This window comes from Dipodomys merriami, unplaced genomic scaffold (genome assembly GCF_024711535.1).
Source record: "Dipodomys merriami isolate MVZ:Mamm:240054 unplaced genomic scaffold, mDipMer1.0.p SCAF_116, whole genome shotgun sequence".
In the NCBI taxonomy this organism is placed as follows: Eukaryota; Metazoa; Chordata; class Mammalia; order Rodentia; family Heteromyidae; genus Dipodomys; species Dipodomys merriami.
The window spans coordinates 634,306-653,597 of record NW_027202449.1 but is presented as its reverse complement, the minus strand read 5'-3'; the positions used below and the strand labels follow the sequence as shown (position 1 = coordinate 653,597).

General features: G+C 53.8%; 1 protein-coding gene across 6 annotated transcripts in view; it reads left to right on the top strand.

The window, feature by feature from the left end:
- LOC138822835 (protein BANP) overlaps positions 1 to 18,646 on the top strand; it is a 57,830-nt gene extending 39,184 nt beyond the window's left edge. For 3 of the 6 annotated variants that reach the window (XM_070015777.1, XM_070015773.1, XM_070015774.1), the window contains 6 exons: positions 3,474 to 3,647; positions 7,604 to 7,734; positions 9,389 to 9,460; positions 10,146 to 10,184; positions 16,365 to 16,508; positions 18,102 to 18,646. In XM_070015777.1, the coding sequence (XP_069871878.1) occupies positions 3,474 to 3,647; positions 7,604 to 7,734; positions 9,389 to 9,460; positions 10,146 to 10,184; positions 16,365 to 16,508; positions 18,102 to 18,173 (632 nt within the window). In that variant the 3' untranslated portion in view covers positions 18,174 to 18,646. Of the gene's footprint in view, positions 1 to 3,473; positions 3,648 to 7,603; positions 7,735 to 9,388; positions 9,461 to 10,145; positions 10,185 to 16,364; positions 16,509 to 17,666; positions 17,735 to 18,101 lie in introns of all 6 variants that reach the window. The other 3 variants (XM_070015778.1, XM_070015775.1, XM_070015776.1) reach the window with 2 other exon arrangements.
- The last annotated feature ends 646 nt before the right edge of the window (positions 18,647 to 19,292 follow it).

Sequence of the window (19,292 nt, the reverse complement as noted above, 5' to 3'; positions counted from 1 at the left end):
GACCTGCCTCCCTGAGCCTCTGCGATGTCCCAGAGCACCGTCTTCCAGAGAGATTGTCTGTTAGAGCAAGTTCCTCGAAGTGTGTGCTCTTCAGTGGTGTGGTCCTGCTGTATCTGCACCCACACTGAACTCAGACCCCGGGCCAGTGCCCAGTGAGGCTTCCCCACAGCGCCCCGTGGGTGAGGTGAGGGCAGGATTGCCCTTCTAGAAATGGCGGGCTGGTAACAGGGCCAGGTGGAGGGACTGGACACCGTTAGTGCAGGCCAGGGCTGTTGCTGTGGACACAGGAGAGGACGAAATATGGGGATTCTTGAGGCACGAGCAAGGCTTGGCAAAGCGGAAACTTGATAGTTCTCCTGTTCATTGCCTATGGCAGGTCATTTGTTTTCTATGTAGCAATGACTAGTTCACTGTACAAACTCATGAGTCGCAGAAGGCCCAATGGGAGGCCTGAGATCTTACTGGGAACCTGTGGTCGTCCCCCGGGTCTTCTTGTGGCTGCTCCGTGAGAGGCGGCCTTGCTGTGCATGTGGTGTGTGAGCTGAGCACCTTGCGTGCAGCTGCTCCAGCCAGCGGCCGACTTCCTCCTTGCTTTCCAGGGGGAGGGGACCGGTACATGGGAGTGGAAGGACCTCTGACTCGGCACACTTAGGTTTACGACATACCGAGCCCCTAAGGAAGGAGGACGGATCATATGGACACCTAAAACCCAGCTACAGAGAGCTGGGAGTAGTGTTGTCCACATGGCTGTCGTCTGTGCCAGTGTAGAGGGGAGGTGGGTGAGGCGTTAGAGAGAGACGCCTGCTGAGACTAAACCGTGGCTCTGAGCTTGCAACATGCAAGTGGATTCCTGGGCTGCAGTCCTGGCAGGGGCCGTGGAAAGCTGGCAGTGGGGACAGGTGCTGCGCCTATAGCTTCTCTGTCATTGCACAGGGGATGGGACTTTACAGTAGGAAGTAGGAATACTAAGAGTAGGAAGAAATCCTGCACCTCCATCTAGAGAGCGTTGCCCTTGGGCCTTCAGTGGCTGGCTGCCGTGTGTGCCCTGCTCTGGAGCAGGCTGGTGGGCCGGCTAGGAGATGGCCTCTGGGCTCTGGTGCACACACGCTGTTCTAACCCCCTCCACTGGCTGTGCACACCAGACTTTGCAGCCAGGTGGCTGCTCTTGCTGGAGGCATCACCTTGTGGGCAGGCACAGGCTCTCAGGACTGCTCACCTGGGGCTGTGGGTCCTTCTGGCCTCCCTGTATTTGGCTTCCTTGATGTAGTAGAGGTTTTATCTGAGGTCTCTAGGCATTTGGGAGAACATTTGATTAATTTGTACAACTAAAAGGAGTTCCGGGTGTGAAGGCCCTGAAGGGCTCTGTGAGGACGGGTGATTCTCGGCATTTCCTGTCTCTTAGAGCATTGTTCCCCTTCTGTCCCCATCATCACATGGCCATCTTCTTGGAAATCACTGTCTCTTTCTCCTCCTTATAAGGACACCGGTCACTGGAGGGAGAGCCTGCTAGTATGACCTCATCTAAACTTAATTAATCACATCTGCAAAGACCTTGCTTTGCAGTGAGGTCACCTTCTGAGGCCCTGGGAAGGACATGGTTTCAACCCAGAGCACGGGACGTGGCTTGTTCTGAACTTGCGTCGTCAGATGTCAGCTCTCATCCCAGTCCTCTGCAGTCAAATGGCCATGCTGAGCAACTGGCATTTATCGGTCATGGTCCCGGCTTTGCCCAGAGAGCTGGGGGAGGGTTTGGTTCTCCTTAGCAGGGACCTGGACAGGGATCTAGACGCAGCCTTGGAGGTGGCAGAGAGCAGCTGCAGGAGTGGGGAGAACAGAACAGGGAACAGGACGGCTTTGATGTCGGCCTCTGGAGCACCAGCCAAGAGAACACATTGGCTCATTTTCCCATCAGAGGGGTTTGGATTCCTGTTGTTCCTCTGAGCCAGCCACTATCATTAAGTCTGTAATTTCAAGAAAGAAGTTGTTGGCACTTATTTCCCGCTTTACTCTCTCCTTAAACTTGAGATTACATTGGGAATGATAGTGTCTCCATTCCTTTGTGACTGATAAATCAAATATGCCACCCACTGAGGCTGTGAGACTAGACATTCTATCTATTCCCTTTTATCTGTCCCCTTCCCACAGCGGCCCTCGGGGCTCTGAGCAAGCTTGGGAACCATTGCTTGGTTGGTGCCCTCAGGGTCAGTGGTGGAGTTCTGGAAGAGGGAAGGCAGGCAGCTGTTCTGTTGGACACCCTCCACTAGCAGGCACTGCCCTGCAGCCTGCCCGGGATGGAGAGGAAGCAGGGCAGCTTCCCCCAGCCCAGAGGGCAAGTGAGCTCCCTGTGGAGCGCTTGGCCAAGAGTCAGGGCTGCAGCAGGCCTGAGCTAGCGCTGAGTTCCTTAGGTGTTCAAGGAAGAGTAGCTGGTGCTGTCTGGTCTTTGTGCCTTGAGGACTGCAGGTACCCATTGTAGGGTCAAGCTGGGGCAGCCCTGTGAGCAGAGGTCTGCAGAGGAAGCAATGTGCCTTTTCTTGCCTGGTCTCCTGGCTTGGGTGGTCAATAGAAGGTGGGAATTGAGCTGGTTCTTATGCCAGACCCATAATTTGACTTAGACTGATGATGTCTCATTTCTCTGGCTTTTGCCTGAAAATGAATGTGAAGGTAGTGACGTTCTTATTCCATGAGGTTTTTTTTTTAAAAAAAAAAAAAAACAAAAAAAAAAACCATGCTTCAAAATATAAGGTAGAGCTCAACGCTGGGCTCTGTCTGTGCTCCAAGGCCGGCAATCTGACCGTTCTGTCACAAACACTGCTGATGGCCCTGGAACTTCGTGACACCTAATGGCATCCGCAGCACATGTACAGTACTGAGCGATGACTGTGATTGTTTAGAAGTGACCTAAAAGTCTGAGTCCAGAGCTGCGGCTTCGTTTATGTCCTAGGGTGGATGGATGCTGCTGCTGCTACTGCAGAGCGCTTTCTCCTGCGCTGCCCCCAGCCTCTCTCCACTGCGCTCCGCTCCCTTAGATCACATTATCATCCTGGTCGGCCAAATGTGTCCTAAGCATATGCGCAGAAAAAGTCAAGAAGTGGCTGTCTAAAACAAAAGAAACTCGTGATACTTAATATAGCACTTAAAAAAATAAGCTCTTCTTTGGATTATTACTAGTACTTGGGTCTCAGTAGGAAAAGATATTTAGGGCTTAAGCGGTAACTTAACCCTCAGTAGCTGGTCCAAACTCAGTGTTCTTGCTAGTCAAAACAGGAAGTTTTTCAGCTTAGTCTTCTGATTATTACATTTTGAACTTCTTCCATTTATTTTGCTGTTGATGAAGTTGTGTGAGACAGCTAGACAGGCCATGGGTAGAATGAGAGCGCGTCTTATTTGTGTCTAGGTTACCCCCGGCCGGCCCAGGCCCAGGCCTAGGAAGACGCCCTGTGCTCACAGCATTTATCTGGAATATGTTCCTCCAGGTCACCTTTTCTATAAATTTGGAATCACAGAGTCTGACTGGTATCGGATCAAACAGAGCATCGACTCCAAATGCCGGACAGCATGGCGTCGGAAACAGCGAGGCCAGAGCCTGGCAGTCAAGAGCTTCTCACGCAGAACGCCATCCTCTTCCTCATCCTCATACAGCGCCACAGGTGGGCTCTGGGGTGAGCGGCTGCCTGAGTGTGCACTTGTCCCCACCTGGCTGGTGCTCTGTGACTCCCTGGGGGTTCAGTAGATAGGGGCAGTGGACCGGGCCTTGCATTCTGAGTCCAGTGGGTGCCGAGTTTGTGCAGACCTTCCTTCCTCTGCCTAGTTATTTCACGCCTGAGTGTCCCGCTGGCTTAACAGCCACGATAATGGTACCAATATTTTTGGCAGTGACTGCAGGTAAGGCTGGGGGAGCACCAGTCGCTGTGCTCTGTGTTCTGAGTTCATGGACTCACAATCTGAAGTTAGCGGGGCAGACTCTGCAGGCCTGGCCTAGAGATGCTGTTCTCCTGGAGAACTCAGTAGGATTGACAGGTGACTGCACACTGCCTCTGACGCATCACTGTTCAAGGCATTTACAAAAATTGTGGATTAAAATAATCTTTCAACTCCCACAGGAGCTCCTTGGCAGCAGCTCCTGGAACTTGAGCCTGGCGTGGGGTCGGCTCAGGTCCCGGGGCAGCGTGGGCTGGGCATGCTCTCTTCTCAGTGCAGTCTTTGTCCACGGACTTTGTTCTGGAAGCTACAGATCAGATCACCTGGAGCTCCCTCCAGTTTTCCTCCCGGTGTTTTGGTAGTTATCGGATACGCGGCCCAGCTCTAGTCGAGGTTCCCCGAGGCGAGGCCCACACAGGTTGTGCTCCTGGGGTGCTGCTTTGGGGCTGGAGTGCGGGGAGGGAGCCTTGTCCTGGCGACCTGAGCGCTCTCGGCTGGGCAGCTGACACCCGGGCCGTGCCCCGTTTCCATGACAGTTACGTGGCTGTGTGTGGAAGGTGGTTGAAAATTCAAATGTGAACATCTTAATGGTGGCTCTCTAAGTAGTAGAGTTATATGTATATATTTTTCTTTATCCCCAAGCGTTACTGTGGCTTTCACATTATTTCAAAACGCTGCACTAGTATTATAGTTATTTTTTCCCCTGGTACTGGGACTTGAACTTAAGGCCTCATATTGCTCTACTCCCCCACCCCCACTCCTGTTTTATAGTTTTCAATTTCTGTTTCCAGTTCAGGAGGAACTCTGTCATAACACAGCTGCCTTAGGAACTGGCTATGCAGCTGTTGGGGCCCAGGCATCCCTTAGAGATGAAGCAGGGGCTGCAGTTACTTGGGACTCCTCTGGAGGCACAGATTAGGACACGGAGTGAGGGGCTCCTCGCAGAGCACAGCTGTCTTAGGAGGTGAGGCAGCTTGGCCCTTGCCGAACTGGAGGCCGAGAAGGAGGTGAGGTGAGGATGAGCGCCATGTGGACCTGCGCGCCACGTGAGGTGACCTGGCAAGCCGCACGGGGCTCCAGCGCAGGTCCACGGTCAGGTTGCTCTGGGGCCCAGGGCATCAGCCCTGATAGCGGTCAGCGGGCGGTGAGCGTGGAGCTGTGCAGCGGGAGGCCGAGCCACTGCAGACCACGCTCGGTTCAGATTCCAGTTCTAGTACTGGGGAGCCAGTGGCCTGGTACACCGGGCGGCGCCTGAACTGCTGGCCCAGCCCTCCTAGAGGGCTCTAGACATGCAGGGTCATGGCCTAGGTGACCTGCACGTCTGTGGAATCACACGCGCTATTCCTCCAGCCCAGGTTGCTGTGCCCGTTCACACAGCGCATGGTCTGGTTCAGTTTTACACTCACTAGTGTTTGCTTCTCTTCCACTTACTAGCATCTTCTTTAAGCGAGTGACTCTGACAGTGATTGCACACTTTGTTTCTCGGTTTTTATAAATGTGTCAGTGCTTTCTCTGACATACGGTGGCTCCTGTGTTGCTAGCTGCTTGGGAGTCTCAATCAGCCCCTTGTGGCTGTGTGACACGCCTCCAGTGGCCCAGTCCCGGGCAGGCCCTGGGCGTGCGCTGTCTGAGGAGCCCCGGTGGCTGGTTGACAGGGTGGCTTTGATGCAGGACAGGCAAAGCATCACCTCTGTGGCTTGACTGATGGACATTTCTCAGAAGTGTGCCCTGCTGTGCCTTGGTGGCAGGGTCTGAGCATGGGGACGGTGCGCCGCCACCGCCAGCTTCTGTGCACCACATGTTTGGACAGGAGTTGAAGGTGAGCACGGTTAGGCGTTTATTTGTCTGGGAAGCACGAGCTCCATTTCTGAGCTATGATCCTGTCCCTGCCCTGCAGTGGGTCCAGCCTGTGATGGGCTGCCAGCCCGCCATATTCTCTCCAGCCCCCACACATTCTCTCCAAGGACTCCGCTTTGTAAACTCTGTCTTAATACACAGTGTTCTTGGCTAAGATTAGCTGGAGCAAAGCAGGTGGTTAGTTAGGGACTCCAGGGATTTTTGTCATTGTCCTTTGTGCATCTGCTCTTGGCTCATTAAAGCTGTTCTGGCATTTGAGGCTAGTTTGCTGACAGAAATAACCCAGGAACATGTAATTAAGCCAGAATTATGTTAATTTGGAATTAGTTGTGATTCCTGCTGGGTTCTTATGTTTACTTTTGAATTATCAACAGACTGGGAACTTCCTCATCGGTACTTTTAAGATTTAGTATCAAGGCAAGTTTATTTACTTATTGACTGACAGTGTCTATTTAGCCCAGATTGACCTTGAACTTTTGACCCTCCTGCCATTGTCTTTTCAGGGCTGGGATTACAAGGATGTCCCACTCTACCCTGAGAGGCTAGTCTATTTAAAGATGAATTAGTTACTATCCAATTGAACACAAACCACAAAATCACTAGTTTCAAGAGGATTCTTGAAAGTTAGTTTACTGTAGCATCTGTATTGTATTTCTTGTCCTTGAGTTGGAGGCAGCTGGGTTTTACAACAAGCACTGTAAGTTGGGTGGCGCAAGTGACTCATGACCGTAATACTCCTGAGGCTGAGGTTTAAGGATCTCTGTTTGAAGCCAGCCAGGCAGGAAAGTCTGTGAGACTCTTATCTCCAGTTAACCACCGAAAAAGCCAGTAGAGCTTTGCTTTAAGTGCTAACCTTGAGCAGAGAAGCTCAAGGATAGCTTCTAGGACCTGCGTTTAAGCACCAGGATTCCTGCGTGCACATGCTCACGCTCACGCACACGCACACGCACACCCGCGCATCCGTGCACAGCACTGTGAGCTTCCTGGACAGCATGTGTGCTGTGGTGGGGGCCTAAAGCACAGCGGGCTGGTTCCTGAGACCCTTGCCTGCGATTCCTCAGGATGCGACTGCTATCAGACACACTCAGTGGAGCCTGTATGTCATGGCAGCCCGACACTACAGTTAGTGATTAAAATACGTCAAAAGCCTTCTTTAGTAATTCTTTTTTAATTTTTGCATCTTACATATTTCTCCTTCCATTCGCATTAATATTCTGCTTTTCTCAGTTTTATCCTACTGCAATCTATTTATTCCTAATAATTTTTTATTGACTAGTGATCATAATTCCGTACAAAAGTATGTATATGCATTAATTTTTAAGTACTTGTGAGCCTGTAATGTTCTACGTATTTAAGAACAATTTTAAATATCATTATAGTTAAAATTAACATCAAAACAAATGTATCTCATTTTGATTAAACATAGAAAGCAAAATTTGTTGGATATATGTTTTGAGTGGATGGGGCTATTTCCTAGTTAGATTTTCCTTGGTGAAATATTATGTCCTGCTGGTGTTAAAGAGGATTTAATCCTAACATCACCTATTGTTCGTTTCCACAAATGCATGCTGTGGTCTCGTGTGCATTTGCTCAGGTCAGTGTGCATGGGAGAGGTTTGTTGGAACACTGTTGCTGAGTCCTGTACCTTCCAGGCTCTGAGATCTCACTTGCCCAGAGCTTGCACTAACCAGCTCTACAGGAAAGTGTAGGTCAGCTGACCCAAGTCAGCGTGGGAGTGGAGGGCAAGGATGAGAGAGATGAGGTGGCCTGGCGTTGCTCTGCCTGGGCCGCGCCTGAGTCGGAACGTCTGCTTTCCATGTTCCCACAGAGACCATGATGGGCACCCCGCCACCTGCCACCGAGCTCCAGCAACCACAGCCTCAGGCCCTGCACTACGCCTTGGCCAATGCACAGCAGGTGCAGATCCACCAGATCGGAGAAGACGGACAAGTCCAAGTAGTATGTACCTTCTTGCTGATGTGCCAGGGACATGGGAGGGGGTAGCATCAGGGGCTGGACATGCGTCCTTACGTTTCATAGACAGACACGAGTTGCCGCATGACCTTGTATTGAAAACCCTTTACAGGACCTCACCAGTCCCTGGTCCCCCATCCTTCTGTGCCACGTTACGTGCGCACAGCCTGTGTGAGCGCTCCTACGGGTCCACGGGTCCCTCGTCCCCCACCCCCCATCCTTCTGTGTGCGTCACAGGTGCACAGGCCGCATGAGGGTCCCTTCTGTCTGTCCTGAGACAGTTCATAACACAGGTGTCCTTTCACTGAGGGAAGAAGAAGCCATTTCTTTCCAGGAGTGGGAAAGCATGAGCAGCCTTAGTTTCTCCGTCAGCTTTCCCTGGGGTTGTGTAATGTCCAGGCCCTGAGTGACCAGTCCTGCCTCAGAGTTCCTTTATGCTGGAGTGTCTATCCTATGGCCGATATTGCAGTCAGTCCAGCTGGGAGGAGTCATGTCCCCTTACATACTCTGGGCTTTGGTGGCAGAGAAGGAAGACTTCTAGAAGCTGTGGGGGGAATGCGGAGTTTTAAGGATACCCTGAAATTTTGTGGCAGTTTTTATCACACCCGTCCACTGGCGTCTTTGAAGACATTAGTCACTATCATACGCACACCCAGGGCTATTTCACGGGGCCAGGTCCTATATTGCAAGAAAGAAATACTGCTCTCCCGGGGGATCCCGGGGCTTCTGGAAGCACAGGGTGGGCACATCTAAGATAGAGCTTGAGGTGACGCACCTGTCAGCAGTGGATTTACCAGGCTGCTGAATGTGTGTGGTCAGCACACACACGCAGCCACGTTCGACAAAGGCAGAGTTCGTTCTCAGACCCATTGTGAACAAGAGAGAACTCGAAATAAGAGGAGTATTATTTCATTTAGCCAACTTAAGATTTATAGGAGTTATTTGCCTACATCCATAAACAAATGTGTGTTTTAGCTGGATTCTTTGATTTATTAGTGTTTAAATTGTATAAGTAGTTATGTGTTTCCTTGATTTAAAAAAACAGCTTTGGTGTAGTACACACTTGACGCCCCTCCCCTTTTAACTTTCCCACCAGCATGCCACTTAGCACCACGTGTGAAGCCACGTGAGGAGGGGCTCTGTGGGGCCATGTGACGGGCAGGGGGGCAGGCTCTGGGGCCACATGAGGAGGGGGCTCTGTGGGGCCACGTGACGGGCAGGGGGCTCTGTGGAGGTCATGTGAGGAGGGGCTCTGTGGGGTCATGTGAGGAGGGGCTCTGTGGGGTCATGTAAAGAGGGGCTCTGTGGGGGTCATGTGAGGAGGGGCTCTGTGGGGCCACGTGAGGGGGGCTCTGTGGGGCCACGTGAGGGGGGCTCTGTGGGGTCACGTGAGGAGGGGCTCTGTGGGGCCACGTGAGGGGGGCTTTGTGGGGTCATGTGAGGAGGGGCTCTGTGGGGCCACGTGAGGGGGGCTTTGTGGGGTCATGTGAGGAGGGGCTCTGTGGGGCCACGTGAGGGGGGCACAGAGCACAGCTCCGTGCGCCCTGGCAGCACCCTTCCTGGGGAGTGTGCGGGAAGTGCATCTGGCTCCTCTGGTGTGTTTTCTTCTGATGCTTCTTGGTGTCTTCTCTTGTCGCGGATCCCACAGGGCCACCTCCACATTGCCCAGGTGCCTCAAGGGGAGCAGGTGCAGATTACGCAGGACAGCGAGGTGAGCTGGGGATGGGAGGGGTGCGGTGTGTGCCAGGACCACACCCAGGGCAAGGTGGCCACAGTTGGAGTGGGCTTGTGGGGCTGGGCCCCGCGCTTTCTCCGGCATCCCTCCTTCTGGCTTCCTGCTGCTTTAGGGGATGCCTTCCTCGTGTTTCAGCACAACATTCAGCAGCGTGTACCACACGCAGAAAGAACAGCTGTCTTGTGCAACAGCGGGAGCAGCTCTCCTTGTTGCCTCCCTGTATGCCGGGGCTGGCTCTTCACGACGTGTGTGTGTGTGTGTGTGTGTGTGTGTGTGCACGCGCGCGCGCGCGCACTCCTGCCATGCATTCCTGCGGTGCCTCTGCAGAGGGGTCCCTCTGGGCATCCATGCCAGGGCTTTGGTGTGTGTGTTGTCTTCTCACTAATCTAAAACTGTTTCATAAAAAGTTGAAAAAATACTCTCATTGGGGTCAGAGTAGATGAAATGGATTCACGTTGTAGGTATGTGTGTGTTTTTAATACAAGAAAAAAATGTCTACAAACTCAGCGTAAGATGTTTTAGTTTGTGGGTTATAGCTACAAAGCTTAGATTTTATAGAATTAGTGGGTTCTTAGCTATTCCTGAAAGGCATGGGGAATTTTTCACCCTGCCTACACATGTCACGGAGCTCCCCTTGATCATCCTTCTACTCATTTTGCAGGGCAACCTCCAGATTCATCATGTTGGTCAGGATGGGCAGGTAAGTGCTAGCTACCCTCACTGCACCCCTGCCCAGTGGCCCCTTCCCTCCAGCCAGCGGGGGAAGGCAGGGTGCGATGGACTGGCTTTGCTGTGGGCACACAGGTGCCTGCTGGGCTCTGGAGTCCCATTTACAGCTGTGGGATCTCATGGCAGTTTTTACCTCCTAGAGAAACCTCTCCATGCCTGTCATTGCCTTCTCTACACTTGCGTGATGTTGCTGGTAGGGTTCATAGGTAGCTGTGCGTAGGATTAGGTGGGCTTTGTTTCTGCTTCTTGATGTCAAACACAAACCCCTTTAGTTTTCCTAACCTGAGAAGAGATGAGTAGCCCTTCATTGAGCCTGATTGGAATTCTGAGCCCAGTGAGGTCCCCAACCTGTGAGCACCCAGGAGGGGTTGCTCTCCGGGAGGAGGGAGCGTGCTAGTATCTGTGAGCATCGTGCCGTGTTGGTCTTTTGAGGACAGTTTCTCTTGGAGAAACTGTTTTCATCTCTGGAAGTTTTCCAGTTTTGTAGGAAGTACTTTAGGAAATGCGCGTAAGGATCACACACCCAGAGCCCTCTCATCACTTGTCATTACCACCCAAGAAATGGTGCTTTTTCCTGCTGCATTCTCCTTTGTAAGTCCTGTGTGTCCCCATGTGTGCTGCCAGCCAAGGCCCTGCAGCTGCTGCCTCTGAGAACACCCAGGACACCAAGGGACAAGAAAATCACAGGGTTCGGGGTGAAGGGACAGAGGCGCCCTGAGCAGAGGGCTGCGGACTCTGCAGAGTCTGTTGAAGGGGAATTTCACAGACACATGTGGAGGTCAGGTGGGATGCAGCCCTGTTAGTGTGTAAATACAAGATAGTTGCTTTGGAAAGAGCCAGAGAGACACAGAACTAAAGAGGATCCACAGTTGTTTCTGCCAAGTGTGTGCTGTTGGTGACAAGGTGAGTGGGAAGTAGTTACAGCGCATTGGCTCTGTTCTTGGTGGCCTCTCTGTTTTTGATGGTTTGATGGTTCCTATTTATACTGGTGGTGGAATTTCATCATAGTTAGGATGAGCCTAGACTTCAGTGCACACGGAAAGCAAGACTCCTTACCCCTGAGAGTCACTTTCTTTCTGTATATCCTGAACGAACTTCTGCTTAGAATTTTAAAAAATCCAGTCGGGCCTGTACGCTGCATTAGTGTGAAGCTCATGCACCCTGGGTCTGATCCTTTTCCCATAAAGTTGGCCTCAGGTTGGAGACCCCAGCCCCCACCCGCAGGGCTGGCAACCCGGGAGCCGCGGCTGTGGCTGCAGACTCGCAGAAGAGCAAAGCAGGTCTTTGCTGATGTCACTGCCTCTGGAGCTGGTGGCCATGATTAACCACTAATTTATGATCCTCCTCGTTGCAAAATGTCAAATCAATCTACCACCTGATCACTTTTACCCGCAAATATCACTTTCTTCCACCACCGAGTCCCATCCTTGCTGTGTGACCTCACACCAGAGAGCACACACCAGCCAGCCCCCTCTCGCAGGACTTCAGGCCGGGCACCTGCTGCTTCAAGGAAGCTCTGCCTTCTGGCTGAAGTGAACAGTATGCATTTGCAAGAAGCTGCCTTTTTCTGGTAAATCTGTTAGCTAGTCCTCTTTTGTTTTCTGTTTGTAGACATTCTAGTTTTATCACTTGGCCTGTTTTTAAACCTACCCTGCTCATAATCATAGCTTTGCTTTCCAAACTGAGAAGATAATTGGAAAACAGAATGGTTTAAAAAACCCTTCTAGCCGGGCGCTGGTGGCTCACGCCTGTCATCCTAGCTACTCAGGAGGCTGAGATCTGAGGATCACGGTTCAAAGCCAGCCTGGTCAGGAAATTCCATGACACTATTATCTCCAGTAAACCACCAGAAAACCGGAAGTGGCGCTGTGGCTCAAGTGGTAGAGCGCTAGCCTTGAGCTGAAGAGCTGAGGGACAGCGCTCAGGCCCGGAGTTCAAGACCCACGACCGACAAAAAAATAAAAAATAAAAAAATAATAAAAATAAAAAAACCCTTCTTCCCTCAGCATTGACAGCCCAGACCTGTGCTGGGAGTGTCCCCCATCACCCCGCCCTCCCCCCACCCTCAAGAGGATGGTGCTCTTGACTCTGAGGCTCTTTCCAGCCTGATTTTGCTCCCATTTTCTTGGTCCTAGTGTGAGTGTTGATGTTTGGTTTACTGAAGACTGATGACACACACTTGTTCCAGATTTACAGGAAGAGGTTGAGTTAAAGAATGCTTCCTGGAATTACAACAGCACTTGATGATGTTTATGCCATTGCCTTTGTGAGCCGTAGATGCATTGCTCTTTGATTGCAGATGTGGGTGGGAGGTGGAGCCTGGGGAGCAGACTTCACCAAGGCCTCTGCAGGACAAGGTCAGCACGGCTCTGCACAGCAGGCACGGAGCTGTGGGTCGAGTGAGGTTGGTGCCATCTGCTCTCGGCCCTGGGCTTCCTCGCTGTGGGCTGTGACCAGCTGGGCACCCTGGTCCCCGAGCAGGGTCCCACAGAGGTAGGAGGAAGAGTGCCACGCCCACTTTGCTGCTCAGACCTGGACAGGCCAACCTAGTGGGGCGGGTCTCTTGGAGAGAACTTGGGAGGTGCTGTTGATGGCGCTGATTTATTAGGCTGCAGGCAGAGAGGTTCTGCTCCATGTCTGCTCTAAGCTGGGGGTGTGTGGGGACCGGGTGGCTGCCCTGTGCAAGGCTCGGCTGGGCTGGGCTGGCGTGCCAGGTTCTTGGTTCTCTGTGCAGGTTCCCTGTGTGGCCTACCTGGCTAAGGGGCCTCACGGCATGGTTGTGGGTTTGCTGTTTGCCTCTGGGAACGGAGCAGAGTTCTCTCCCACCTTGCGTCTGGAGGTTAAGGTCCGGGCCCATCTGTGAGGAGGAAGGAATAGGGCTTCCCGTCCCTTCGGGCCTATTCCTCACCGGCCTGGGCACACTCTTGACAGCTTGTGCTTCCTTCTGGCACAGCCAAGTGTGGCAAGCCCTGGCTAGGGTAGTCCCAGAAATTATCCTTAAAAATCACAAACCCAGCTGTATAACCCATCCCCTCGCTGAATGAGGTCGGGTGATGGCCCTGGACAGCTGTCTCTGGTCTTGCGCCTGTCTGAGGGGCCTAGAGGCCCCTCACAGGCAGAGGGAGGCCTGGGGCTTCCTCTGCCGGAGGCCGTGTGGCACAGGGGTGGTGCCGTCTGCCACAGCATGCTGTTTGGCTGCTCCTTGGCTGTTTGAGCAGGAAGAAGTTCACTTCAGGCTTGAGTGGTGATGCCTGGTCAGGGTGGTATGTGCATTTGCAGGACTCTCATTTCTGTCCCTGTTGACTTTCTTGGTACCATATTCTACAGGTTCTAACACAGAAGAAATTTTCAAGTCAGGCAGGGGCCCAGGAAAAGGTGCACATGGGTTTTGGCTACGAAGGATATTATTTTTTTTAAGCAAGAACTTGGATGAAATGATTGCTTACATTGACATTATCAGCATTTTAGTTAGTTGGAAGGCGTTTGCTGTTAGCTGAGGCTGCAGCAGCTCTAGAACAACCCGAGATACCGCTGGAGGTCCGGCCTCACTGACCGCTGGCCCCGTCTCGTGGCTCAGGCCTCTCTCTTGTGATGCAGATACCCAAGGCAGGGACGGTGGTCCCCGGGATTGGAGGGCCCCTGTTTGGCCCATTGAAAATCATCTTTAAATATAACTTTCAAAGATGAAGTAAGACCCTGTTAGAGGCAAACACTGTTGCACCAGAACCCAGTGCAGTGCCGTCCCTGGGGACACTTGTGTGAGTAGACAGGATAGCGGCGATTCAAGGTTAGCATTGAGGTAATTGAAGACACTTGGGAACATGCTTCCATTTTCAAAGCTGTTTGGGGATGGAGCCTGTGTCTACGCATGTTCACTCCTGCATCCCTTGCCCCAGCGGGCAGCAGCACAGTGTGGTGACTGCTGTGTCCCCATCCCCTGGCCCTCCAGCATCCCTCTGCTTGCCGGGAGTCAGACTTAGTTCCTGAGGCATCAGCCTGCGCTGTAGTGAAACATACTCCATCCACCTGACCCCTGGGTGTCGCCACGGAGCTGGGTCTGTCAGCTGACCCCTGGGTGTCGCATGGGAGCTGGGTCTGTCAGCTGACCCCGAGGCGGAGCTGCCTTAACCAGGAGGACGTTGTTTCTCACACTGCCTGCATGGGCAGTCCCGAAGGGGAAAATGGAGTGACTGAACATGCCGAAAAGTCACACCTGAGGCCTGCCCCGACGGCACAGTGATTTAACCTGGAGACCTTTGGGGTTCCGGTGATGTGGCCAGGGGCCCTGCACTGGCAAAGCAGGGGGCACCTTACCTGTAAGGGTGCCCTGTGTGGGCCCGCGCTGGGCCTGGGGAGGCCTGCGTCTCAGCGACGCTACTCACTGGTGAGTTTCGGAGAGTACCTCTTTTTAGGGTGCCCCGTGGGCGCCTGCTCTGCCCCCAGCATTGTGGCACACGCATGCGAATCAGTATGCATTCAGCCAGCAGAAGCCAGCAAAAAGAAAGACAGTCTTAGCCTGGAAGCTGTTTTCTATCCATAACAAAAGCTGAAGCAGAAGGAAGTCAGTGTAAGTAACTTTCCTTGTTCTAACGTCACGTGAGGTTCTTGAGGTTTCTTGGTGATGGGTTTGCTGTTTTCTAGCTAGTCTGTCACAGGCGAGCAGGGCTTTGGCCACCGGGGGCAGCAGGCCGAGGCAGGCGCAGCTGCTGGCAGGCCGGGGCAAAGCGCCTGTAAGGCCACTTCTGTGTCATTTATTTTTGTTGGCTCTGTGATCTTGGGCAAGTAACTTAGCCTCACTAGCAGCCGTAGAACTAACAATAACAAACAAAATGACAACCATGTCAAGTTCCCATCCCTGTGGCTGGCACTGACCACCTGTGTTCCTGGTGCTATTGGTCAGACACCCTGAGGCCCCTAGCTGGCCAGCCCACATAAGCCTGTCCTGTTCTCATTTCCTGCTCAGGTTCAGCCTGAGTGAAGAGTCTCCTGTGATACGAAGGTCCTTGTCTAATCCTGAGGCTGCCAGCCATTATCCTTGGCTTTGGTCCTCGCACCCCCTGGGAGCTGCCTGGGAGGGGTGTTCTCTGCATGTGTGTGATGGTGCACTCCCGACTCCATCCGTGCCCACACCACTGGCCTTAGCCAGCGGGAGGGCGTGCGTGCCACCGTCTTCCTGGCTGACCCCTGCCGCAGCTCCCTGCCCTGCAGAGAGTCTGCAGCTTTGCCAACAGTGCTGGGTACATGGCTCCAGGCTGCCCCAGTATAGGTGTAGCATCTTTTCTTCTTGCGTTGTTTTTGGTGCCAGTCCTAGGGCTAGAACTCAGGGCTTGGGCGCTGTCCTTGAGCTTCTTTTGTTCAAGGCTAATAATGCTCTACTTACTACATGAGCCAGAGCTTCATTTCTGGTTTTCTGGGGAATAGTTTTATAAATTGCAAGTAAGAGTCTCATGGACTTACCTGCCCAGGCTGGCTTTGAAAGATCTCATCCTCCTGAGCAGCTAGAATTACAGGGGTGAGTACCAGCGCCAGGCAGTTTAGCATGTTTTCTGCTGCTGTTACTTGCCTGCGACAGTGCCTGCTTTTGTCTGCTAATGGTGATTGGTCCGTGAACTCACTGAGATGGAAGTCGAGGAAGCCTGTTTGCAAGTGTGAAAGGCTTAGAGCTCATTTTATTTTGGTGTTTGTCATGCAAGCGTATGAAGAAGGTTTAGACTGACCCATCTTCCCTATGGTGAGGGGTCTGAGGGCCGCCATGGTGTTGAGTGTTTTCCCAGCACCTCGTTCTCCAGCTTCCCTGGGCCCCTCCTTGGCCTTTACCAACAGAACGCTCCCTCACATGCGCTTTGCACACACCTGTGTCTCTGCTTGTTTGAATTCACCTGTGTGTTGGAGCCAGGACTTGCCTCTGTCCTCTCTCAGGGTCCTTCCTGCCTCTGGAAAGCCAACATCTCTGTGTGCTGGCAGTGGGAGGGGCTCCTGGGGGACATAGCAGAACGCACTTGTACACTCTTGTTGGCTGTCACCAAACCACCTGTCCCTTGGCAGTGTGCCATAAGAGCCAGAACCCAAGGCCTTGCTGCTGTGGGTCCCGACAGGGCATGTTGGCCACCAGGCGGCCCTGGCAGTGCTGACCAGCCTGCTCTGTCCCCAGGTGCTGCAGGGAGCTCAGCTGATAGCCGTGGCCTCTTCCGACCCGACCGCAGCAGGGGTGGACGGCTCCTCTCTCCAGGGAAGTGACATTCAGGTGCAGTACGTCCAGCTGGCGCCCGTGAGCGACCACACAGCTGCCGCACAGGTGAGTCCTCGGGCCTCCAGGAGGACGCCCTGCGCTCCCCTCTGCACACCGAGCTTGGGGCTCGACCTCCAGGCAGGAAAGCCACCATGGAGAGGCCTGTGGGGCAGACACGCCGGGCAGGACGGGGGGAGGATTCTGTGGACTCTGCACAGGAAGGGCAGAAGTTATGTGGGCCAGACCCAGATTCCAGCCTGTCTCATAGAAATGTGTATTTGTAAACCTGGAGACAAAAAGCTCTGCCCAGGCCTCCAATTCGGAGTTGCTCTTGGCCGTGGGCCCTGGTTCCGGGAGTGCAGCCCTTCCTGTGCAGAGAGGGCGCCGGGCCAGCCTCCTGCAGCAGGGCTGCGACTCCCGTGAGACCGGGGAGTCGAGGCACCTTGCCTCTGTCCGGTGGGGAGACGGCGAAGGCCCAGCTGCACAGCCCGCGGCGCGGCCCTGGTGTCCAGGCGCTCCCCTGGGTCTTCCTGGCCTGCTTGGCGCTGGGGCTGAGCGCGCACAGCTCTGGCTTCCTGCAGCAGCCGCTGGCCTTCAGTGTCGAGGACTGGGCTTCGCTCCCAGCCCGTGTGGTCAGTGCCTCCCAGGGGCCTGTGAGGCTGCGAGGGCTTGGTGCTCCTGGAGCTTCCCAGGCAGGCACTGGGGAGTAGGCGCTGTGGACTTCCTCCTTGAAATGCCTCTGGTATTCTGGGGAAGGAACCCGGCTTGCAAGGGTACCCTGCTGCCAGCCCCGGCCGCGCCCGGTGCTGATCCCCCTGGCGTGACTCCCAGGCCACACTGGAACCCACCGTGGAGCCGCCAGCTCTGACACAAGTTCATCCTCTCATTCCTGCCTGGCTGTGCCCAGGCCTCATGGGGCAGATGATATCTGTACCACATCCTTCCTCCAAAGCCAGAATGGTCTGTCTTTTAGAGGAGCGGGTGCTGAGGGCCTGAGGCCACGTGAGAGCGGTCGTAGGCTTCTGCCTCGGTGCCTCTGGGGCTCCTCCGGCCCCCCAGCAGAGTCCCTGCCTAGCTGGCCATCCCACTCCCGGGCCACGCCAAAGCCCCGGATGATTCCTCCACTGGGGCCACACCAGTGACGGCCAAGGTGGAGGAAGAGTGATCTAGTCATAGGCGGCAATCAGGCTGAGAATATATGTGCAGTCTTTCTAATGTCCGTAGGTCATTGATTCCAACTGGGTCTTCAAGGAAGAATGGTAGCTGCCCAATGAAATGCTTTTTGGAACACTGTGAGTTTTGGGTGGAGGGTGACATGAAACCTGAGATGCTAGGTGAATGTGTCAGCTTAGGAACACGATATTAACTGACCCCATTTATTCCAGGACACCCTTAAGGTGAGGATGGAACGTTGACAGCAGAGGTGGCCACGGTGGCCCCAGTTTGCCTAGGGGATGGGTGGAGATGGGCTGGGCTTTGATCAAGTCCAGCGCGGCTGCCGAGTGCAGGGTCCCGGTGTCTCATACCAAGGCGGGGTAGCCTTGTGACCCCAGTCTGCTGTGTGCGTGGAGGTCACTGGTGGCTTTATGGCAGGTGAGTGTTCTGGATGTGTGCAGACGGGTATTTTTCTAGAAAAGTTCCTTTATCTCCCTGTTGCAGACAGCCGACGCCCTGCAGCCCACCCTACAGCCTGAAATGCAGCTTGAACACGGAGCAATCCAGATCCAATGAGACAGGTGGCCGAGCCACCAGCACCATGCTGCCTGGGCCCACGCGCCCTGTGCTCGCGCTCTGAGCCAGCCGGCGTCTGTGCGAGGTCTGCGACACGTCTGGGAGCTGCCTCCTCCTGGGGGCAGGGTCCTGGCTGCCCCAGGGCCCCGGCTCTGAGTCGTGCTGCCCATGTCCGGAGGAGAAGCGCCGAGTAGAGTACACTCAGAGAAACGAGAACCACAATATTTTGTTTAATGGCTTTTTTTTAATTTGCTATGGTGTTTATAACAAAAAAGAAAATGGGGAAAAAAAAAAACAAACGAGTGGAAATGCGGAAGCCTTTGCTGTGCTCTGTTCAGCGGCAGGAAGCAGGCGTTTGCGGAGACGGAGTGATTGTGCAGGAAAGGAAACTTACCTACTTTTCTAGGGGAGACGCTCCCACACACTGTAATTATGCATTTTTAATGAAATAAAGTTGTATTTATGACCACGTCCTTCAGTGCCATTGCACCTTGAAGACAGCCGCACACAGGCAGCTGTTCTGAGGTGGGCTGCCCAGGCCTCTGCGCAGGTGGGGCTCCTGCAGCAGGCAGGGCTGGTTCCAGCCCGGTAGGAGGTGGGGCAGAGGTATGGCCAGAGTCCTGGGGGAAGTCCTATCCAAGATCACGCCTTCACAGCTTCAGTGTTTTGAAAGGCAAGGAAAACAGTTGCAAATAGCCGCGTGGGAGGTGGTTTGAATGCGTCTGGCCCGCCGCCCCCTCCTCTTCTGCAGTCTCGTTAGTGGGTGGGGAGACTCCAACAGAGGAGCTCACTGACTGAGGGCATGGTGCCTGGTGCTTTTTCAAAGCTGCTGTCCAGAGCTCTCTGCTCCCTTCCACCCTGTCCAGCCTCCTGGCACAGCGAGGGGTAGAGGCCAGCCCTGGGCAGCTCTCCAAAGTGCCCGGCATAATGAGTTCACCGTCATCCTGGTGGGCGCCTGGCCACCTCTGAGAGTGGGTATGAGAGGAGGGGCCGGCGGCAGAGGTGGGGAGGGCTGTGGGAGGTGGGAAAAGAAGTGATGCACTTCTATTTTTATTTGGTCGGTCGTGGGGCCTGAACTCTGGGCCTGGGCGCTGTCCCTCAGCTCTTCAGCTCAAGGCA